Genomic DNA, 24,125 nt, shown 5'->3' with positions numbered 1-24,125 from the left:
ACCAAATTTGTAATGCCAAAAACATTTATTCAAATTACAATTCAACATACCGTCATATACTTGTTGCTTCTCAAAAATGCACCAATACATATATTATTACACATTTACATGTTCTCAAGACAATGAAAAATTCTTTTCACATGGAGGGCTCAGTAGTACCACCCTTCCAGCATCTTCTGCCTAGTAATCATTGCTAAATTGTGTGCATGTCTAAAACATCTTGTTCTCTCTTGACAAATGCAGTTGGATTTGTTCAACTCAAATTTGCACAGTTCTGCTTTATCATTACTAGCCATTTGAACAAGTTGAAAAGAAAAACAAAGAAAATGCACATATGCAATATAAAACCATTTTCATTTATTACTGAAGAATCAAGGCATGATTTTCTTTTCTGGGTGTTAAATTATTTTTATTTTATTTTTTGTAAACATTTTTTAGCTGCTGTTTTGATGAAACAATTGCCGGGAATATTGGTTTCAAGCCTTAAAGTGGCCTTAAAATTTTGACAAAATCCACAAGCATTTCTATTTCCGTGTCTCCTTGCATAGATCAACAATTTAAGATAAACTGTAATCATGTAGACACCAAGCATGTAGTTAAAATTTGTTATAGCATTCACAAGGAGCCAACAATACTTTTCTTTACAACGGCACAACAGCAAACATAACATTCTGTTGCATTTGTGTAACAACCTGGTACAAAGGTGCGAATAGTCTCAGGACAACACCAGAGGTCTGTTTGGCGTGTGGGATTTTAAGGATCTCAGGAAACGCTTTGCTTTCTCTGTCATAATGAGCTGATCTTTTGTTTGTCCATATGCAACTGTCTCCCATTCTTTGGATTTCTAGTGAGAAAGAAAAGGATGATTATTTGGCCACAGCAGACAATTTTCCAATGGAAAAAAGAAAATTGTTAGGCTCCAACTCACCAGAATTGGGGGCACCACACTAGGAAAAATAGCATTGTCACTTGGTCCTAAAAGGAATCCCTGATCCAAAATATTTTCATGGGGTTTACGACAAAATGACGAGCTTATGTGAACAGTCATAGGTTCTTCCTGTGAGCAAAGAAACAAAAACAATTAATCAAGTACAGTATAACCATGTTAAAAAGATAATATATTATTTTTTAAAGTAGTCACCTTCATTCCCTTTTTAGGTTCAGTCTTAGATTTGCGTTTGGACTTGGGAATCACTTGGCAGTCATCAAGTGCTAATGACTTTCGTACTTTCTTCATTGGAGGGCGATGCTGGGAACAAAATTCAAACAGCAAGCTAAAAGCTCAATTATTCCTACAAGACTTTTCAGAAGTACAGTGTAGTACTACTGTGTAAAATCCATGAATAATTACTGTTTCTATATTATTGCACCAATCAGAATGTTCTGAAGAACTAAAGGCAAAAGATTGTGTAAAAAAAAAATTAAAAAATTAAAAAAAAAACAACGCTCTGCAAATACTGAGAAATTCAAAAATAAAATCTGCAATTGTGAATTTGTCCATTATACCCCACGAATATGTTGTGTTTCAATGTATTAGTATTGAATCAGATTTGGATTTGACAGATGTTTGTCCTTACTAGGCCCGCACAATATGTTGTTTGAATATCGCCATCGCAATGTGCAATAGTCCCATCGCAGAATATGAAATTATTATTTTTTTGAACATATAAAATTTTGGTTTGCTTCATAATTGCTTCATAAAAGCAGCTAGTGTGCCGAGACATGGCTTCCTGTATCCCTTTTATATACAGCAATTTTCATCATTCACAGATAGAGCCCCTTAGCCTGGATTAAACGGTATTACAGTAAATTGAAGCACCTTAAATCTATAATGCGACAATTAAATATTTCAGAAACAAAGATAATATCTTTTAATAAAGAATATGATAAATTGCTTGAAAAATATATAAAAAAAGAAAACAATAATACAAGGATAAATTCGAAAAAAGAAAAAAAAAAAAAACGAGGAAACACAGGGAAAAACATCTAATAAAATACTGAATGCAATACACTAATACAAAAACATGGTGAGTCAACCGAACTCTTCCCAGACAGAGCTATTCCGGTCATCTGGTGAAAATTCTTCCAGTTTAAATATTGCAATATATTTCGCAATATATCGCAAACCCCCAAAAAGTCGCAATGCAAGTTATTTCCAATATCGTTCAGCCCTAGTCCTTACTAGTATTATCTCCTGAACCAATGTAGAAGACCATATTGTGAATTGTCAAACCAGAATGGGAATTTAATATAAAATGTCTACACGCATCTGTTCAAACGCTTATGATTAAAAAAAAAAAATTTTTTAAATAAATAAACATAAAAATTGTATATATACCGGTATATATAAATAAAGACTATTACCATTGTTTTGTATCTTTGCTCGGGATCAGGTGGAAGTTCAAGCGCCAAGTCAATCCCCACATCCCTTAGGATCACTTCCTTTATGTCTTCCTCAAGGTTTGGACTCTGGGGCTGGGAAAACAACACAAAATTCATTGTGCGTTCCAATTCATGTTTGTACATCATATCCAATTTTGCCATCGTTACGTATTCACAGATACCCAGACTTAATATTTAACATGTGCCATTGTTTGTTTCACAGGCTACATCATTAAAATGAAAGGCCAACTTCACAGTAATTTGTTATTTCAAATCAGTTTGCAGTTTAAAATTTGTGTTATCCAGAGCCATAAGCTTACCAGAGGCTGCAAAGGGCCGTACTTCTCCATGGCATTTTTGAACGGTGTTGGTGTGCGTGGCATTGTGCAGAGCTCGGTCTTGCGGTTGGGTGTAACAAATCTACACAAAGGAAAACGGTGAACACTTGAAACTAAGAAATGTATAATGAAAACCAGCTCTGTATAGGTCATGAGATCTGAGAACTTACACAGATATTTTCTTTAAATTGATGGGGGTCTTGTCCCTCTGTAGAGGTGTGGTAACAATGGCTTTTTGACTGCACACTGGTGTGGATGTGAGTGATGGGTTCTCCAGGTCATGAGTGTCCTGCTTCGTCCACATGTTCAGGAACTGAGCCAAGATTTGCATGTTAAGAAATATTGTACTTCATCGACATTGGAATTGACACGGGAGAATACTTACTTGAGAGGGTGAAAAGGGCAAGATCTTTACCGGTGTGCTCTTCGGCGTCTTTAAGCTATTAGTATCAGGAGACAAGTGTCTCCGACTTCGATGACTCAGTATGGATGGAGGCGTAACTCCACCTGGAGAGATTGGTATGAGTTCTCCTTTGCTGCCCCTGCTCAATTCCTGCAGGGTGCTGCCTTCAAGGCGGAACTGGTGGCGTTCTGAGCTTGGGTTCTCTTCAGGCAAGTCAAATGCTGCTAAGTTACACCAGCCATCGGAGTCCTATTGTACAAAATACGTTTTTTTAAATGCAAACAGTGTTACGATGGAAAGATTTGTGCAAAAGTCTCAATAAAAGGATTAAGTTCCTACCACCATTTCCAGGACCTCCTTCAACGTTGGCCCCTTGGGGAAGAGAAAGCTGTCCACAATCCAGTTTGTTGAATTAATCTCTCCTGTGTATTCTGCCTCTGACATGGGACTTGAACTTTCTTTTGGAGAGGGAACGGGCTGGGTAGGAACTGCCTCGTCACCACCATTGAGAGTGTTTATGTCTGACGTTTCCTCCAACTTATGGAAATGAGGACATTTAGAGCACTAAGAGTACTTATTGTGCATGAACTGAATATATTTATCAATATTAATATAATAGATGAAATTTGAGTAATAAAATATCATTAGGAATATACCAGTACTCAATAAGGGAGAGCTTTGAAAATGCTAAGCTTACTGAGGGATGTGTGTCTTGTGCTGAATCCAGGTCAGCTTGCTCTTGTGAGCAACCGGGAATCTGTTTGACCAACATGAGAATCTTGTAAATATATAATAATGCTGAACGATTAACCCACATTTAATTGACATTGAGGCTGCTGTGATTATCTTAACTCATGAGCAATTTTTTAAGCAGTCTCGCATTTGGTAGAGAAAATTTAACACTTTTACGCTCCATTTTAGCTCCGCGCATCATCATATGTTATTTTGACACCCTACCCTCGCCTAGCCGAAAATCGTGCCCCTAAGAGTGCCGCGTCTGGACGCGGTGCAACCACCAGTCCCCTCCTAAATTCCGCTCCTGACATTTCCAATCACATGTAATGCTGCAACGATTAATCGATGAACCAGAGTAATTCGATTAGAAAAAAAGATTCTAATCAAATTTTGCTGCTTTGAGTATTCGTTTGATTAAAGTGATGTTATAGTAGTTTGTTTTGAAAGTATTTGCATTTAGTTTTATTGATTTGGGTGGATACGCTGTCCTATAATGGCAACAGTGAATATGACTAAACTCATTTCACATAGCTGAATCCAGCTGCTCCTTGTTAAGACCTACATACAGTAAGTTGAGTTTTTGTTTGAGCTAATGTTTTTTTAATGCATTTGTAATTTGGTTTATAGGTATATTTAGCCGTTTTGTTGTGGGAATAAGTGTTCGAACCTTTTGTTAAGAGCATTGTTAAAAAAAGTTAAATATAGCAATTAAGTTAGCAGACTTTTGCTATGTAAGTCAGCCAATTGTTCTTTTGTTGTACTAATATCTTTATTGATTTTTTTTTTTTTTTATACTGTTTGAGGCTCAGCTCAGGTATTTTAATTTTTCATGGTCCTTATCCGATTACTCGATTATTCGAACTAATTGGTTCCTCGATTAATCGTCTACTAAAATAATCGATAGCTGCAGCCCTAATCACATATGCTCATGTTTGTCAACGTAATTTATGCAAGACGGTTGTAAAAACTATAATGTCTTTCATTCAGAATTCTGGTTTTATGCATTTAAAAGTATTAAATTTAATAATAGCAAATTGCAATTATAATTAGTCAGAAAAAATGCAATTAGGTTTGTTTAATGTCATAATTGTACAGCTGTATTTGGTACATAGGCTAAATGTATGGAAAAGTATCCATTATATTGCAGTTGAACACATGGAATCATTTAGGAAGACACTCCACCTGCATATCTTTGACATGGGTTAGTAGCTCCTCCAGCTCACTTGGTGTCAAATTTTCTCTTGCGTAGAAGCCCATTTCTACTTTGCGCTTAATTGTTGAATTCCAGTGATTCTTCACAGCATTATCAGTCCTGTATGAGAATATCCCCAGACTATTTAAAAGCAGGTTTTCAAATGCTACAATTCCAAACTGAGCCCATTGGCCAAGTTACCTTCCTGGAAGTAGTTTTGCAATCTCAGCCCAGCGATTTCCAAGAAGAGAATGAGCCTTATAGATGATGAGGTCCTCCTCGGCCGTCCATGAAGATTTCTTCACAGAGGGGTTGAGGTGGTTGTGCCAACGCTCTCTACACTGCTTCCCCACTCTACCTTTCAGATGCTTGGCTACCACTGCCCATTGTTTGTTACCATAGAGATTTACAAGCTCTATGACCTGAAGAACATAATGTATGGAATATCATAGAAGTATATTTTGTCAAACCATGCATCAAAATAATATACCTTGTCATCTTCTTCTTTGGTCCAAGGACCTTTAATTAGTTCGGGATCCAAAACCTTGAACCAACGGTGTTGACATTGGTGTTCAGTGCGATTCTGAAACAAGAACCAAAGTAATCCAAATATCAAGAAAACCAAGTTGCATACATTAAATAATAACTGTCTTGGGAGTAAAAGAGTATAAAAATACACGTCAAACTCACTTCCATGTGGAAAGCCACATTCTTCCAATCATACTGTCCCAGATTTTGAACCAGTGTCTTCAGCTTGTCATCCTGAAGGTGATCAAGAATGTTTTATTCTCCACAAAACCAAATTTCTGTATAAATATGCCCATTCAGAGAAACCCAAGTCAGATCACCTCCTCTTGTGTCCACTTTACTTTCACTTTCCCACCATCTCTGTGCTCTGCAACATCCGAATCAGTGTCAGGATGGTGGTTGTCCTCCCCCTCCTCACTGAAAAAAAAAATGGATTAAAAAACAACCAAAAAAGAACACTGACAGAGATCGTGTTAAGTAAAACCACAGCTTTAGGTACTGTAGTCATTACAATCTAACAAAATACAATTTATAACTATTTGAAACAATAAAACAAAAGTATGATAAACAATACATTACAAATTTAAAGAAAATAAAACAAGAGCATCGTATGAGTAGTCTGTGAATCAAAAGGGAACGACATTCATTGAGTTGTTTCAGATTAATGAGACAGACGTCAGACGTCAAACAAGAAGTACTACAATACAGACTTATGAGCATAGTGCAAATCGTAAAAAAAGTGCCCCTGGAATTTTTATAAGTGAATAATGAAAGGCCACAAAACTGAGAGAATGCCCTTGTAGGTTGCCCCTTTCCAGGGTCTCTTCAGGGTTAAACAAGCCACATTAAGACTTTTAAACACGTTTTTAAGACCATAATAAAGAACATTTGAGACCCATTTTACATCGACACCAGCAAAAAACGGACATAAGATTTGAAGGAAAATTGGAGGTCCGGAATTACTTGTAAAGTATGAGAATTTATTCCCAGCTCTTTGACAGTGTGATACAAATGAGCATGAAGTACTACTAGTAATAGTAAAGTAATTTCAATAGGAATTTTAAGATGTTTCAAAATTGTATTTAAGACCTTTTAGGAGAATTTTAGACATTTTAGGCCTTAAATTTAAATGACTAAATTTAAGGTTTTTTAAAAATACTTTTAAAGACCTCTCAGATACCCTGCTTAGTTAAGTTCAGTGTATGATTTCATCATCATCATCATCATCATCATCGGCGGTGACTCGTGGTCGAGTATGACTGTCCTCCCTCTTGGTCCTTGTGGATCTTCCGGTGGGCATAGAGCCCGATTCTGGACCCAATTATTCTGCTGCAGAGCCCGATTCTAGACCCAATTATTCTGATGCAGTGGAGGCAGGGGAAAGTAGTTGTGGTGGGTTTGGGTTGGTCCTATTTGGAGGTCGCGCTCCCCTTCCTGAGTCTGCGTTTGTCTTGTTCAGCACGGTGGAGGTCAGCGTTGTACTGTGCAGCACCCTCACGGACGATGTTTCTCCAGGACGACCTCTCGGTTGCAATGTCTTCCCAGGCTTTTATGTTAATGTGGCAATTCTTTAGGTTTGTTTTTATGTTGTCCTTAAACCTCTTCTTCTGGCCTCCAGGAGCCGTCTTCCCTTCAGCAAGCTGCAAGAAGGGGACTTGTTTTTGGAGGCGGTAGTCAGGCATTCGGACAACATGGCCAGTCCATCTCAGCTGGTTTCTGGCAATGGTGGCAGTGATGGTGGAAATATTTGCTTGCTCCAAGACATTGATGTTGGTGCGTCTGTCCACCCAGCTCATCTTAGGCATCTTTCAAGATGTGCCTCAAGTGCCATTAAGTGCCTGCTGTACGTGGTCCAGGTCTCTGACCCATATAAGAGAGTGGGGAGCACCACTGCTTTATAGACCAGGATTTTTGTTGTTGCCTGGACATCGCGGTTCTCAAAGCCTTAGCCTTGAGAAAGTCCCACAAGCACTGCTGTGGCAATGGTGTATTTCATCGTCAATGACAGCTTTTGAGTGTATGATTTACACACATGCTCAAATACAAATGTAAACAACCCACAGTGGTCAGAGAAATGTGAATACCACTATAGTATTAGGAATACAGGGAGTAGGGATCAGTTGTTTGCGTCGCGAATCTGTGCAGGGTACAATAACATTTCAAGACTATCAAGTCATTCTAGGAAAATAAAATGTGCTGCCAAGTGTCAGAAGACTTGGTGTCCGTCACAGGTCTTATGACAAGGTAATGACCCAAAAGACAACCTACCACCACCATACAACAATGAGCAACAACAAAACATTGAACTATTCTGACGGTCATCTATTGGGGAAAGAGCTAAAACATGCAGCCAGGAAAAAGCACCCTACAAATCTAAGGAAATTGGAGCAGTTTGCTTGTGAAATGTTGGCCAAAATTGCTGAGAGGTGTAGTAGTCTCAATGAAAGTTTCAAAAGGTGACTAAAGGGATTGCCTCAAAAGGGCTGTGCAACAAATATTACGTGAAAAGGTCCAACTACCATAATGTTTAATCAGCTTGATTTTTTTTTATGAACTGAAAAACTAAGCATCACATGATTCAAAAAGTAAAAAAAAATAAAAAATAAAAAAATAAAAAACGGCCCAAATCAAAGAGGTTCAAAGGAATTAACTGTCAGAGCTGCCTGAAATTAAGGAGTGGAAAAGTTTGGCAGCGAATTGACGTTTGAATTAGAACTGGACTTAACTGGCTGCGTTAAGACACAGAATAAGCACAGAGGTTATTTACAACATTGGAGCCTGTTATACGTGTTGCTTCGCCCGGAAAAGGCGGCATACCAACAGTCGCTGAGGTCAAATCAACTCAGGACTCCCAACATACACGAGCAATTTATACGTTAGTCAGTCAGAATTCTTACTTAGAAAATTAGTTTGCAGTTAAATAGTATCGATTGAGAAGTCGGTCACTAAAATAACAGGATCAGCTTCTTACCCGCGCGGCCACCAGGACATTTCCCCCCGTTTTTTCTGTTGTTTACGACCCGTGTACTGGTTCTGCTGGCCTTGCACGTCATGTACACAAATGTTTCGATTTCCTCAGAATATTTTCTTTTTTCAGGTTTGGGTTGGTGCTGTTGTGCTAACGTCCTTAAGCCGATTTAGTTGTAGATCCGCGCCCTACTATCGTTACTGTCCGCGCTTCTGGATTTCTATCTCGCGCCCTTCCCTAGAAATAGAATGGGCAGTGACGTACATGCGCAGTACATATGCGCGTCAACAGAATGTACTAGAGAACAACAGCGCTGGGTTTTGGCATAGTGGTTAAACTGCAGAATCGCTATCATAACCAACTTCAAAATCCATTACCTTAGTCTAAGCCAAAATATTATTCAAAGACGAGAGGTTTATTCTATAAATTGAAATATTTAGAGTAAAGTAAGGCACTTTTCTAAGAATAAAATTTATGAGAACTACAAATTGTACAAATAGTCACAAAAATAATACCATAATTTTCGGACTACAAGCCGGTACTTTTTTCCCTCAGTTTGAATCCTGCGGTTTATAGTCCAGTGCGGCTTATTTTTTTATTTATTTGGGTTAATAGGTAACACCTTATTTGACAGTGGCGTATTAAAACTGCCATAAGACAGTCATAATTATGACATGATTATGACCGTATCATGGGCATTAATGATTGCTTATGACGGATGTCATTAAGTATCATCCGGCAAATTATGTCACAAACACTCCATTTATGTCCAGCTCAGATTTTTCAACTCTATTCAAATGTTAGATAATTTGCCCGATGACACAAAATGGCATCTGTCATAAGCATTCATTAATGCTCATGGCAGTGTCATGTCATAATTATGATGGTCTTACGACAGTTTTATGGCACCACTGTCAAATAAAGTGTTACCAAATACCACAGCTAGCAATTAATGAAAGGACTGGTACAGTAACTAAGAAATGATTAGCAGAGAACATTAATTTTGATTGTTATTTACATTTGTAGCGTTGCAATGCATGCTAGGAGGCACGTTGGACAACAAGTGTTGACATCAGATGGCAGCAGAGGTTGACTGTCTCCCCCAAGGGAGCAGTGATGGCCAAATGAAGATTCTTGAAGCAATGAAGCTTTGCAGCTATTTGGTTCAAAGCTTTATGGTGGTTCATTTGTTCTTATTACAGTGGTATGATGCGGCTGTCAAATAAAGTGTTACCGGTGAATATATTTTGGTGTAAATATCCTATAATATAGTGACGACAGCTGCGGCTTATCTATGAACAAATGTTATTTTTGTGTCAAATTTGGTGGGTGGCGGCTTATAGTCAGGTGTGCCTTATTCAAGGGCGTAGGTTTGCATAGGGACGGTAGGGACATAACACTACCAACTTTTCAGGATGCTCAAATTGTCACCACAAACTTTCAAGCCAATTTATATGCATTATTTAATTTTTTCAGTTATATAGGTAATTTAGATTGTAATACCATATGTTGCAAGAAAAGCATTGGCCCTACCATCATTAAGTGAATTATTTTCATGATGTTAAAATGTTAAAACCGTTTTCACTTGCTGAATGCACCGGTCCATTTTTTCCCCCTTCAAACACACGTTTGATTGGCTGATGACGTCACCCATCCCCAACACACATGCACGCTCACACTTGTACAGCCCCTATGTCGATAACATGCCGCCTCCTCCCAAGAAGAGGGATATTTTAAGTTTTTTTCGGCCAGCAGCAGCCATTTTAAGTAATTTCAAAAGACACTAATGTTGTGGAGATGGGAAACACCACTGTTTTTGATACTGTAAGTCAGACCTGCATCAGAGTTTGCATAAGATTAAACTGTGTGAACCTGCTAACCTGAAAAACTCGAGTAGGAAGCTTCGTCAGGGTCCCCCCAGGATTGATACATCTAAATTCAAGACTTTTAAGACCTTTTTTAATGCCATTTCAACTGAAAATTAATACTTTTCTCGCACCCATTATTTAGATCATATTGAATCATATTAAATAAATAAAGCACTGAACATCAACTTTAACCTCAATTACTAAGTGTGTTCGACAAAAGAATGCACATATATTGAAGATACAATTAAAACACATTTAAAGTATCCTTATAAAGTCTGTCAGAATTTTTTTAAACACACACATGCACACAATAATTATGGACAAAAAGAGGAGGAGGACAGGACTCAGACCAGCCATCTTCTGTAACAGGCTAGCCGCTAGTGCACCTGCCAAGACCCCAGTGAAAATGGCTAGCTCTCGAGTTAAAACGGCGAAATTCACATTCATTCGAAAGGCAAACCAAAATGTTTAAGCAGGTCCACTGCCTTCGCATGACCCATAAACTGCAACCTAAAGTTTCTGGATGTAACTTGAGCCCCTATTGCATACTCCAAAACAACGGGAATATCGCGGGACTTAACCGTGCAGCAGTTGTGTGTGAAAACAATTTCCCATGTCGGCTGACATGGGAAGCAGTGTGCGTGAAAGCAGGCGTTAAATTCCCGGGTCACAGCAGATGCCTGATGACTTAAATATCATAGTGACGGCCGATGTAACTTCCTTCCTCTTCGCAGTAAGAGGAAAAGCGGTAAACAAACATCGCAATTATAAACATAGCAAGCTGGAAACAGCTAAATTAAACTGAAAACATGACCAAAATTAAAATGTCAATTATTACGTCGGGCCGGGCCAGGGTTCTTTCTCGCTAACTTTTTGAAATAACTACATATTAACGATGTATGAATGATAAACTAAGGAATACTTGTTATAAAATAAATAATTTGGATTTAAAAAAAAAAAAAGAAGGCACTGTATGGTCATTGCAGAGCCAGAGCGTGCCTATACGCCCTTTTTAATCTTCCCCTCTGCGAGTCCGCAAAACCGCATCTGTTTATTTATATTTAACAAACTTTTCCAGCGTTATTTCGTTGTGTAAATAAATTTATAATGATCATAAAAATATGTAGTCTATTTAAACATTAAGAAAATGTGCGTTTTTTTCCTGACAGCTGAGAATTCGTTATAAAAGACAGGCTTTTATGCAGACATCGTCACAAATGTTATCACACAAAACGCGGGTCGGGCTTTAATACCCGCGGACCAGTTCGGGTCGGGCTGGACTTTTTAGGCCCGATTTCACCTCTATCTTAAAGTCTTGATGAGCTTAAATTGGCTGCAGTAACGAAATCGGGAATGCTCCCTCCGGAAAAACATGATTTGAGCAACATTATGTTTAACTAACTTTTCCAGCGTTATTTCATTGTGTAAATGCATTTATAATGGTCATAAAAATATGTCCCCCCATGAGTCATCACCTTATCGTGGTGGAGGGGTTTGCGTGTCTCAATGATCCTAGGAGCTATGTTGTCTGGGGCTTTAAGCCCCTGGTAGGGTCACCCATGGCAAACAGGTCCTAGGTGAGAGGCCAGACAAAGTATGGCTCAAAAAGACCCCTTATGATGAGCAACATTAATGAACCCCAGTTTCCCTTGCCCGGACGCGGGTTACCGGGGCCCCCCTCTGGAGCCAGGCCTGGAGGTGGGGCTCGAAGGCAAGCGTCTGGTGGCAGGGCCTGTCCCCATGGGGCCCGGCCGGGCTCAGCCCGAAAAGGCAACGTGGGTTCCCCTTCCCAATATGTTGACTATTTAAACATTAAGAAAATGTGCGATTGTTTTCTGCCAACTGAAAATTCGTTACAAAAGACAGTTAAGGCATCGGGAATGCTCCCTCTGGAACAAAACGCAACTTGACCAACATTGTGATAGCCGATGCCGACCAAAAATGACGTAATATCCGAAACAGATCACCAATGGACTCATTTGAAGTATATGAATGGTGGTCTGATTTGGTGTTCAGAATCCACAATACTTCTGCCTGCAGGGTTTTCGTTCCACCGACAAATGGACGCATTCCCGATGCAGAGGTGGATGGATTCTCCGTTTTGCCGGTTGTGGTGGTTTGGCATGCGCGAGTTGCATTTTGATTTGTAGTGCAGCGCATCGTAAAACAATCTATGCGTCATCTTCGTTATGGATTAAAAAAAAAAAAAATTCCGTCACGGATATAATTTAGGTTGCACTTAGATGGTCTTGAAAATCAAGACCACGGTGAAAAAATTCCAGACTTACAACAGCTAATTTAATACTTTTAATACCTTTAATGATGGAAAACTAAATTCAATGCTTTTTTAATACTTTTAATAACCCGCGGGTACCCTGTTCTTAGAGAGAAGTGTCCTTCTGTTTTCTACTGTTAACGTTAATCAAACTGAGTAATAGAGTTACCTTTGCTGGAAACTATAGAACCAGAAAAATGTCAGCAAGAAGCTGCTTAGAAAGAGAGGGGTGCTGCATAAACTCATACGTTGCTCACACAACATAATCACAACTATTTACGTTAAGAAAAATCTTGGGATGCCGTGAGCTACCAACACTAGCGTTGCGATCGACTGGTCGATTATAATCGACGTAATGAGCACCCCTGATTTAGCCTATCAATTAATTAGGTGCATATTCGTGTGAAATGTAGCCCTGACCCCCGTTCACCCAATCAATTTGGTCTTATTTTTATGTTGCATCCCGAGCAAAAAAATGTACATGCACATTATGCTGTTACACCGTCCCTACCAATGTTGAGACCAAACCTACACCCTTGGCCTTATAGTCCAGAAATTACGGTACATGGCTGTAAAAGCATGATTAGGTGAAGAAAGTTGTGATACTCAACCCCAAATGTTACATGAATAAAGTCAAAGTATTATAAAATACAAATTAACATCATCCGAGACAAAATATAAGAAATAGCCTCCTGACCCCGAAAATACTGAAAGAAAAACTCAAAATGAAAGAATACAATAGGGAAACGTTCAAATGGTTGTGCTGTGTTCCTTCATAGGAACAATTTCTACAGAGTGTGATAACAGACCTGACCATAGGCTTGTAGGATTACAAACCTTTCTCCAAAACTGTGTTAGAACAGTGACTCTTCCTTTATTTTGCCCAAAAACTAAATGTCCTTTTAGAATGTAACAATAATTTTATTTGTTTTAATATTTACAATTTTGTTTACATTACAATGTATACAAAATAATAACACACAAAAAAAAGCAAAAATAACAGTACTTGTTGAGATTGAGGACAAATTTTCCAACATCAGCATATTAATGTAATAATGTAAGTAAGTAATAATAAAAAAATGAATATCAAAATTAGCATTCATCCAGTCAAGATGGGGTGAACTGTGCATCTGTGTTGACGTCATGCTCCTGAAATAAAATAACATATATTTAGTTGAAATTGAATACATTTATGTTCGGTCAATCTATATTTTCAAGAGCACTCACTTGATTGAGCTTCTTGAATTCTGCAACTTGGAAGAAAATGTGTTCCAATATGTGCTTTGCATCTCTGTGATCTTTGTCCAATTTTGGGGTCACACCCAAAATTTCACCACATTTCCTTATGTAAAACTCAAGGTCGTCATCTGTACCTATAAAACCCAATAAAAATATGCCAAAATTATCCCTTTGAAATAAAAACTGTTCGGATTTGACCGTCACAGATTTGGAAGACTTCAGTTACATTTATTGGTGAGCTGTGCTAGGCGCACTTTCTCAGAAGAGAAAGCTTCATCCAAGTCAAACAGGTCCAACATTGGTGGGGACAAATCGCTCAAGATTGGAGGAAAGACCTGGAAAGTAAAGTTTTTAATTGAATCGCTAGAGCGATAATTACTTTAATCAGTCAGACTGATAGACAAAAATTCAAATTCACATATAATACCAGTTGAACCGAGCAGTCAGTGAGGTTCGTGGCAGTTTTGGTCACACATAACTAAATAAAAGCACAGTAGGGCAGTCGTATTTTTTGTTTTAGTTGTTGCTGTTTTACAGTGTTGGAGTGATCATGTTTAACCATCAAATTTACTTACTTATTTCACATCTGTGTGCGTGTAAGAGGAACACACACATCGTACATGCGGACACAAACAAGTTAGCTGGAGGCTGACAGATAGCTCTTCTTCCTCAGTATTTAAATAATCCCTTGTCACAGTTCACACACAAACACTACACGCACATTAGGCCTGAACGATATTGGAAAAAACTATTGCTGCGATTTTTTGGGGGTTTGCGATATATTGCGATATTATATTGCGATATTTAAAAAAAATGTATATATTTTTTTTTTCAAGAAATTTTCACAAGATGACTTAAATAGCTGTTTGGAAAGACTTTAGATGACTCACCATCACCACAGTGTAGAGTCATCCCTTGTTTTTCGCAGTTAATGGGGACCAGAACCCGCCGTGATAAGTGAAAAACCAAGAAGTAGCGCACCCCCCCATTTTTTTTTTTTTTTTTGGTGTGTTTTTTGTGCCCAATGTATTTATTCAGATTTAGCATTGGAAAGAGATACATATAAGACATGTTTTTTTTCTCACTTTCCCCCCCAAAGATATTTTAAAAATGTATATGAATAAATGGGTTTTAAGCACTTAAAATGTCATAATTATGATAAGTTTTAAACATAACTGTCCAACCAAATCATTTGTGAACAAGAATAAAGTACCGTAGCAGATAAATGCTTGGCTTTATTAAATGCTTCTGTTTATCTTCTTTAGCTGTGACCGTTGAAGTGTCATGTAGAAATTTCAAACTCCTCATGATCACTTCTGGCATTTAAATGTCTCCAACGTCCCCACAGTACACACATTCACTCCAGCGCGGCTTTTCCTTACAACTGTTTAACAAGTTAAACGATGATTGACAGATGCCCGTGCGAAGTCTGCTTCTTTGGCCAGATCAAAGCCATCGTTGTGCCGCAGTGACTGAGAGGATCGAAAGGCTGGGAGAGGGTGGGTAGGAGGCTGTGCGCAGACCAGAAAGTGAAGGTATGTGGATCAAAAAAAAAAGAAAAACTATCGCACGTGCTTGCGATGGGACTATTGCGCACACGCACATCGCGATGGCGATGTTTAAACGATATATCGTTCAGGCTTAACGCACATTCTGGCATCCCATTTGACAGGAGCATTTGTTTGGGTTTCTTTTTCCAGCTCTGATACTCCCACAAATGGTGATATAAAAAGCAAATTAACAATGCAGACACACTTTAACAGTCTGTGTCAAGTGGATTAATATTCAATTGGCATTGCATGGAAGAAACAGGCATGGATGATGGCTGAGGATCTGTAAGTCAATTGTCTATAAAAAAATGCAAATTAATATACAATATTTCCAAATTAGATTTGTAAGTTTTTCAGTGTCTCTTTTACTTTAAAAGTTACATTTAAATCAAACTGGTGTAAAAGCATAATTGCACTCATGAATCAGATTTAACACAACTTAACTGATGATGAAAATAAGGAAATCTAACCAATGAGGGCTTTAACTTTTTAAAGTGTATATTGACTCATTAAATTGTGAAATTCAAGTTATGTGGCATGAAGCCACATAAAAGGGATTTTCAAATGCCGATGCAGATATCTATTGCTGTTATCCAAAGCTGATTTTTAAAGTCGATATTTATATATACTATTTTTTAAAGCACGTAGATTATGAAAGGCAATTTTTTAAAATTGCTTCAACAGCTTCAAATTTACAATGATGACCTGAGACTTCAAGGATTAAGTCGGTCAAGTGCTACCAAACCAATTAACTCAGGACTCATTTTTATGATTACACACACTCAGCAAGAACAGTACATTATTTTCAAATAATTAAACACACCAGGGCATTACAACAAGATGTAAACAAGTGAGAGTTTAAGAGTATGCTCTCCATGCTAAAGCTAATGCTACGAGTTACATTTAGAGTGTAAGGATCACTCAGTAAACACCTTAATACCTTAAACCAACATTACATGTTCGCTCATTTAAGATTAAAAAAAAAACTGACAATATTTACAAAATAGGAAAGCCTAAAGCTTCCTGTAGCAGGATCCTTCCGGGGTCCTACCATCAGTCAGCGGCAGCCACAGCTGCCCATACAGATGCCTGATCAAATCCTTTTTATCAGCTTTTTTTTGTTGTTAATCGGCAGATGTTGGAAAAAAATCCATATATCAGCCCAATATATCAGTCGGCCGAAATATTGGTCGACCTCTAGTAGTTAAATAACATGCAATAGCAGCAATCTAGACCATATACTTACAGCAGGTTGCAACTGAGGCAAGGGAGTCTCAAATTGTGGTGCAATCAGCTGAAGTGGCTCATCTTTGACATTAAGATGCTTATAAACACTGTGGGAAAACACGACATCCTTAAGAAAAAGTAAAGATAGAAGGAAGTCCGAAATGCTGTAACCATTTAATTCTCCCCGATGAATAACAGTTTTACCTGAGGACTTGGGGTAAAGTGTCTGTTGACAGACTGAAAAAAGAAACATCCAGAAGAGATGTGAAGTTCCTGGGGTTTTCATCCCCCTCTTGGAAGTACTGTGTAAGTTGTTCGGACAAACATCCAATGTGTGGCAACATAGTGTAATCTGTGATCTAGGTAGTTTTAAAAAATAAAAATAAAAAAAACATCTGTTAGTAAAGCACGTCTTTTCACATCACAGTTCATTCCCACTGAATTGCACAGCCTCACCTCTGGGTCTTCTGCATCGATTGTATTCAGATGAATATTATCAGTCATGAGCCACTGGAGCACAACACCCTACAGTAAGAATAGAGCATTACAGAGCATACATAGATAAACTATTTTTAAGCATATGTTGTTTAAACAGATTAGAAATTAGGAATTTGTGAAAAGCTTTCTAGAATTTGGACATTTTAGAGGGGAAAAGACATAAATTGCCTCACAAAAGGATACTCAAATGCATTAAAATGCCCAATAATGGCACCAGTACTTGGCCTGACCTGTAATCGGTCAATCCATTACTTTTTAGTTACAAATGCATATGTTACACCGAGCCATCCGGTGTGCACACGTAGCAGGACTTTTTATAAACGGGTTATTTTGCCCCCTCTGTCAAGGAATAAAATTCTATGTACATAGCACCTCGTTTGTAGGAAAAATATCATCCTCAGTTCTGCATGACGTGTGCCACCCTGTAATATTGTGGTTAAGCTCTGGCGCCAAAGCAACAGTGGTGAATATTTTGTCCCGTTGTTGATGCCTGGCATTCCATTTTAAAACAATGCTCGCAAGTCATTGCAGCTGATTGGAAATAGGAAGAAAACCATTGCTTTTCACATATTTATATGAATCCTCAACAAACAGTTGAATAGTGAATTATTCCAAATCCACAGAGAGCGCTAATACGGCATAGAAGACACGAAAGGAGAACTTGCATCAGATATGGAATGACAAAGATAATAGAACTGTAGTTCACATCGTCCATTGTCTATGTTCTGGAATGTAAAGCAGTATCTATTCTGGGATTTTAAAAAAAGCATCTGGACTAGAAAGTAGCATCAAATCCTTCCTAAATTTACGCGCAGTCTCAGAATGAAAACACGGGTCGCATATATGAAGTATGAACATATTTTGTCATAGGCAGTGACACTTCGACTGTTAAAAACACAATAGCGCACCGCACGCAGGCTATTTTTAGACAGTGACGTCGCATCGTAAAACGGAAGTAGGACATTATATACACACCCTCGCATGCAAACTATTATATTTCGGCCCTCTTTCTCCGGTAATCTTTCAAAAACTGACATGCCTATTATTCACTGCTACTATGGAACTTGTAGAAACGACTCTAGACATTACGACATGTAAAGGATGTTCCTTCATACTCTCCCGGAACCAAAAAATGTGAAGAATGGAGCTACTATGCCGCGGACGTCTAAAAGACCAGTTTAACGCCAGCAAAGTGATGCCGTTCACATTTATATGCAGTAAACATTTTGTTTGGGCCAAGAGGTAAGCCATTTTGACATTTTGAGTTATTTTTTTCGCGTGGCGTTTTTCGTGCTGCTTCTGTCTGACAATGAATGACCTGAAAAAAAAATTAAAGTGGTATCTGATTGCCACCGTTGTTACCTTTTCTGTTGTAAAGAAACAACTTTAGTAAGGGGGAAGTGTAAATAAATTAATAGAATTAAGATTTGTTATTATTGAAAAAATTAAGTGTTTGTTGGCTGTCACGAGTAGCATTTGCGATCGCTACACAAAAAAGCAATGTCCCCCAAAAGAACGGTCAGAGACGTAAGACAACCAGGGGATATAATATATAAGAAAGATGGGGCTTATGGTAGTAAAGGATAGATTGTTGAAACAGGAAAATGTCATTGTCAGTGGCGTAAGAAAAAGGTGTCGATAAAAAAGCTAAGGGAAGCTTAGGTCGGCTCGTTTTTTTCCGTCTTTTTCACCCGTCGACACTCAAGCCATCTCTTTAACTGAACATTTGTATGTTCTTCCACATCTTTACCAGTGAATTTGGCACCAGGGACATCATTTTCGGACAGAATTGGTAGGTTTAGCTCTGTAAACATCTCCATCGTACACTATTCCCATTCATTTCCTATTAGGGACAAACAAGAGCTTGTCCCCCCTTAGCTAACAGCAGAGGCACAGAAGCTAACGTCATAAATATTAATGAACGGAAGTGACGTGTAGCGTGTGGTACCCCATTATCAGGTAATTAATGGACACATGGTGACGCGTCAACCACAGAAGTCGCAAATCTTTACTTTGGTCAAAGTGTTTAAATACTTTCGGGGTTTTTTTTATGCCCAAAATGTGTGTTTGCGTGTGAATGACAGATCTAACCGTATGAAAAGTTTTTGTTTTTGCGAAATACCCTGCCACGTGTAAACAAGGCCTTTGTTTGGAACTCTGGGTGCTGCCTTGATTCCGCATAAGCTTCTAGCGGCACTGACGACATAAGTTAAAACCAGCTACCAGAAACATAGGTGTCATAGTGAAGGTACAACTGGCTGTACATGTAATAGACAGTCATACTTACCAAGATTTTACAGTTCTCCTCCTTGTCAATGAACTGATCGCTGAACATGTGGCAGGAACCAACTACTACCAATTTGCCTGTCTCCTAAAAAGACACGAAACATTGTTTTAACAGTACTCCTCAAATAATAAGATGAGTGCTTTACTGTTGAATACAAAATGCCTGTTTAAACTACTGACCTTTCCTTGATAGAAGGCTACCACAGGCCGGTGGAGGGGGAAGCAGATGGAACCCGTTGAAAGCACAGCAATGGCTGGCTTTATCACATTCAGTGTGGCACCATATGGGTACACAAATGAGAGAGCCCTGCAAGAGTACAGAAGGGCACACTGTGTAGAAAAAAATATAAGTAGCATTGATTGAATTGAGAGGAATTATCAACAAAACAAAAAAAATTACTGTGTATTGTTTCCAATATTGTCATCCTCACTTATGCCTGACATTGATTTGCCAGCAGCCCGGCTGATCTCTCTAAGCAAAAACAATAACAGAATATTATGTGTCAAAAACAACTTACCAAAATATTTGCTGTACAGAAATGTAACGTCAATCATACAAACCTGTTCAACACACCATCAGACACAAGTGCTTCTTTAGGATGATAGTACTTGTAGTACCTGGTTCGAAAAACTGCATCTAAATTATTTCAAATCAACAACAATAACAAAAATTATTAACATCATTAACCCACGTTTGGACACAAACAGTGATAAGGAATGTTCGTACGCACCATTGTTTACCATAATTCCAAACTCTTCCAGGAGAAAATTGATGTTTGTGTCAAATTTCTTTTCCCCTCCTTCCCCAAGCATAACCAGAATATTTCCTCCACCATCCAGGTAGTGTTTCAGTACTTCCAACTGAAAGAAAAAAGACATTAGTGGCATCACACCTATGCATGTTGCCCAACAAGTTTAATTTGGTGCAAGTTGGAAATTTTACCCAAAACACCAGAAAACATTTAATTGTTTCATCAGTTACTAATTTTCTTTTGATACCTCACCTCTGATGCTGTAAACTTCTCTCTTGGGCCTGCAGTTGTCCACAACTTGACACCTTTCAGTTTGTCCGATGACAACTCTTCCTTCATACTACAAGATAGTTCATGCAGAAATGAGGTAAGCCAAAGCCAAAAGTTAAACACAAACTACACACTTTCGGACACACCTACCTTTGAATTTTCCATTGAGTTCTAATGTGCTTATGCATTGATTTGTATCCACTGGTGGTGGTAAACAACTCCCTTTTTGAGGCGTTGAAGACAACCGTACTTTGCTGTTCCTTTTCCATGATGATTATTAAAAGGTTCAACACTAAAAATGGGCTCTTTAAAGATTCACCCACGATTGGTATCGATAAGCCCCACTTTGTTTCTACAGCTATCAAATCCGCGAGGAAACTGTGGGTAAATCGTTGTTTCGCAAAAAGGCTTGTTTAACCAAGGGGTAAACCATGATTAGCCATGTAGCTAATGGCTAATCATAAGTTAGCTGTTCCCGCACCAACGTATCTGCTCGATTCCACCAGAATTATTACCAGCACGGAGACGATAGTTTCATTACGTTAATACGTTTTCTCGAAAGATGTGTGTTTCCAAAATAGTTAACTACCTCGTAAGTGTTTGAGAACGCGGTTACCATGTACACTTCGATCTTAGCAACCGCTTCTTCTTCGTCTCATCTTAGGTAGCCCTGTTTGACCGACATTGAACAGAATACATAGAACACAAAAACACCCACCCAGGCAGTAATTATGGCTAAAACAAAACAACAACAAAAAAACCCTTCCCCACACACAAAGTACAATTAGACAAATAAATGGTTAACACGGGTCGTCTTCCCCATCGACGCCCCGGCGACGTGCTGCAAACGATGACGTCACAACAACTAGGGATTTTTAAAAATAAAATTCGGATAAAGTAGTCTTTTTTTTTTCCTTTTTTTTTTTTAATGTTTGATTTAACAAAAATATTAACAAAAATGTTGCTCCATGTTCATTATTCTTATGCATAAACTGGTATTGACTATCTTTAATGTGTGTGTGTGTGATATATGTACTGGACGAATATAATCACCGTTTTTAATAACCTGTTTTCACGACATTTGAAAAGGATGTTAGTATCGTATTTGTTCTGCAATTCTTCAGTGAACCAACTTCTGAAGGGTAAATTCTACCCACCCAAACCTCGAATAATGACTTGCTCTGTGTCCAGCTGGGTCAATTATCAGGTAGCCTATCTACATAAACGCCATCTGCAGCTCATGTCATCTTCACTTGGCTGCCAAGAAGAAATGGACAAGAAAGTTCTTCTTGAAGGTAACAATTACTTTGTTAAGCGCGCGTATCATTCTATTCCCAGAACCTGTAAACAATACGGAAAATGCAGTTCCTGTGGCAAGGGCGTAGGTTTGGTCTCAATATTGGTAGGGACGCTACAACCGCATAACCTGCGTGTACATTTTTTTTGATGGGGACTGGACATTACTAAGAACAAACAGATTGGGTGAATGGGGGTCAGGACTACATTTCCCACCAATATGAACATAATTAAGTAATGGGCTAAATGATTAATGCAAAATAAATCTGTATTGATTCATACTAACTTTCACACTGCAATTTTATAACTTCTTAATCTGATTTTTTTCTTAAATCTAGTCGAATAATTTTCTCCATCTTGTTTTGAGTGTTAAAGGCTAGTTATCAGATTAATGTGTCAGATTCTTCCACTTTAAGTAAATATTACAATTTATTCTTGTTAAGCCTACACATCTAAATGTTGGTCATTTTTCACCTAAAATCGAGGGGAAAATGCTTTAAAATGTTTTGAACAATAACCATTCTTGAGTTACGAATATTTCAAATTTTTGCTTTAAACAAGTCTGTTAAGCTTATTTTCAGCCAGCTATTTTTCTTATATCAAGAAATCTGAGTAAAATTGACTTGAAGCACTGGCAGATAATTTCACTTATATCTAGTAGATTTACACTGAAAACAAGGTCCAAGTCATCAGTCAATCGAACCTGCGTTTGAGAGGAAAAATGGACAGGTACATTCAACAAGTGAAAAGGGGTAAATGTAAGTCTGAACATAATGAAAGTACTGTGATTCATTTAATAATGGTAGGGTCAATTCTATGGGGAGACAATCTAAATGACCTGTTATAACTGATGTCATTATATGACGCAAATAAGGTTGATTTAAAAGTTGGTGGGGACCATTTGAGCATCCTGAAAGTAGTAGTAGTAGTACTAGTAGTAAGTAATGTTATGTCGCTATCGTCCCTATGCAAACCTACGCCCTTGTCCTGTAGTGATGTTTAAAAAAAGGTGCCGTGGAGCTTTGAACACATTTGAACCATTGTGTCAAATTATTGATTCATTAATCGACGCTACATTCAATACGAACAAATTGGTTGTGCTGCAGCCATGCAAAAGGTTAATGCTTCAAGTGGGCACGTTAAACTGTTAAAAATGCATACAGTTCAATTTGAACATTGCTGTATTTTGTGCACTTGTTTTTCCTTGATGATTAGTTACAGTATTCCTCTAATTCTTGTCTATTGTTTCACTCCCCTTTTAGACACAGGCAGCTTTGAATGCTTTTCCCCATCAGAACTTGATAGGATGTTCATTGGGGAGCAGAATTTGCTTTCTACTTCATCACTGGGCCAACTGTCTAGATCAAGAGTTTCTTCTGATGGCTCTGAGGTCAAACAATTGCTCAAGAATGCTCTAAGCATGTCAAGTGATTCAGCAACCGTGTCTCAGGCCTGTTGCCTTCGTGACTTAAATGGTGAAGAGAATGGAAAGCATCACCTGTCATTGCCATTCCGGGGCAATGCGTCCACTCCCAGAGTATTCACGCAGCTCAAGGCCAATTCTGAAAAGCCATATCTTGCACTTCCTCAAATGGTTTTGGATGTGTCTTCAATTAAGCCAGAGAGCAACAGTCCAATACCCTGCATTGGGTCGAGCACACTGGAATTGCTGAGTCCAAAGCTACCATCTGGATCGGATGCCTCCCCCTGACCTGGTCAACTTGTATACTTGCAATTAAGAAATTTTATTTTTAAGAGTAATAAGGTTTATGAAAATTTGAGTATTGACATTCAAATATTAATCACCAGTTCCTTTATGTTTGAACACTGCCTCCTGCCAACACATACACTGAAGGTAGTTGTCACTAAGCACATTTGACTATAGTTTATTTATGATTTCTGATTGGGCTTCTGTCAACTTTCTCTTAAAGGTGATTGTCCAAAACAAGCATTTGCCATTAAATGTCTGAGTAAATATTTCTTTCACGTTACAGGGTATCAAAAAGACTCTGAAGGTCAAAATTTTGTTGCTCAGTTCAAAGTGGCACATTAACTTCAAGCTTTCAGATATTGCATGGAAAACTTTTGATTTATCTGAAACTGCCGATGCTGTGGGTACTGGGCTATATAAATTGTCCTGTGATAATCCAGGGCAGTTCTCTTTAAATCAAATGACTGATGTAATCAAGATGTCTGAATTTCTATGGTGGTGTGCTCAATGCAGCCTCAGTTCAACTTCACTGTATCTTTGCAGATGATGCATGTTGTATTTACAATTTTACAGTACAAGTAGCCTTCTAAAGCAAATATTAGTCTTT

General features: G+C 38.2%; 2 protein-coding genes across 2 annotated transcripts; both read right to left on the bottom strand.

The window, feature by feature from the left end:
- Positions 1-55: 55 nt before the first annotated feature.
- On the bottom strand, positions 56-8,788 carry mybl2b (v-myb avian myeloblastosis viral oncogene homolog-like 2b). Its single transcript, XM_057846289.1, has 15 exons — positions 8,550-8,788; positions 5,899-5,995; positions 5,741-5,812; positions 5,541-5,633; positions 5,252-5,472; positions 5,041-5,170; positions 3,821-3,880; positions 3,463-3,660; positions 3,106-3,372; positions 2,891-3,033; positions 2,703-2,802; positions 2,365-2,475; positions 1,142-1,249; positions 929-1,057; positions 56-844 (listed from the first exon to the last, which is right to left on the bottom strand). The coding sequence occupies exons 1-15, from the start codon at positions 8,567-8,569 to the stop codon at positions 716-718; spliced, it is 1,878 nt and encodes a 625-aa protein (XP_057702272.1). The 5' UTR covers positions 8,570-8,788; the 3' UTR covers positions 56-715.
- Positions 8,789-13,608: 4,820 nt separating this feature from the next.
- Positions 13,609-21,366, bottom strand: ift52 (intraflagellar transport 52 homolog (Chlamydomonas)). Its single transcript, XM_057847073.1, has 13 exons — positions 20,662-21,366; positions 20,494-20,581; positions 20,221-20,350; positions 20,051-20,126; positions 19,890-19,961; positions 19,670-19,796; positions 19,491-19,574; positions 17,162-17,230; positions 16,910-17,064; positions 16,725-16,812; positions 14,155-14,263; positions 13,917-14,062; positions 13,609-13,838 (listed from the first exon to the last, which is right to left on the bottom strand). Exons 1-13 carry the CDS (start codon positions 20,778-20,780, stop codon positions 13,797-13,799), a joined length of 1,305 nt encoding a protein of 434 aa, XP_057703056.1. The 5' UTR covers positions 20,781-21,366; the 3' UTR covers positions 13,609-13,796.
- Positions 21,367-24,125: the final 2,759 nt, after the last annotated feature.

The sequence above is a fragment of the Corythoichthys intestinalis genome, chromosome 9 (genome assembly GCF_030265065.1).
Source record: "Corythoichthys intestinalis isolate RoL2023-P3 chromosome 9, ASM3026506v1, whole genome shotgun sequence".
Lineage (NCBI taxonomy): Eukaryota > Metazoa > Chordata > Actinopteri > Syngnathiformes > Syngnathidae > Corythoichthys > Corythoichthys intestinalis.
The sequence above is the reverse complement of the archived record's forward strand: the minus strand, read 5'-3'. Positions and strand labels throughout refer to the sequence as shown.

What these genes read in the sequence shown, in the direction of transcription:
- mybl2b (XM_057846289.1), bottom strand. Translation starts at nt 8,569, where the DNA reads ATGTCCTGGTGGCCGCGCGG. An exon ending in ATGTGGCTTTCCACATGGAA is followed by an intron (nt 5,634 to 5,740) that starts GTGAGTTTGACG and finishes TTCTTGTTTCAG; the next exon opens with AATCGCACTGAACACCAATG. An exon ending in CACAAGACACACATCCCTCA is followed by an intron (nt 3,661 to 3,820) that starts GTAAGCTTAGCA and finishes CATTTCCATAAG; the next exon opens with TTGGAGGAAACGTCAGACAT.
- ift52 (XM_057847073.1), bottom strand. Translation starts at nt 20,780, where the DNA reads ATGGAAAAGGAACAGCAAAGTACGGTTGTCTTCAACGCCTCAAAAAGG. An exon ending in ACTCAATGGAAAATTCAAAG is followed by an intron (nt 20,582 to 20,661) that starts GTAGGTGTGTCC and finishes ACTATCTTGTAG; the next exon opens with TATGAAGGAAGAGTTGTCAT. An exon ending in AATATTGGAAACAATACACA is followed by an intron (nt 19,797 to 19,889) that starts GTAATTTTTTTT and finishes GTACTCTTGCAG; the next exon opens with GGCTCTCTCATTTGTGTACC.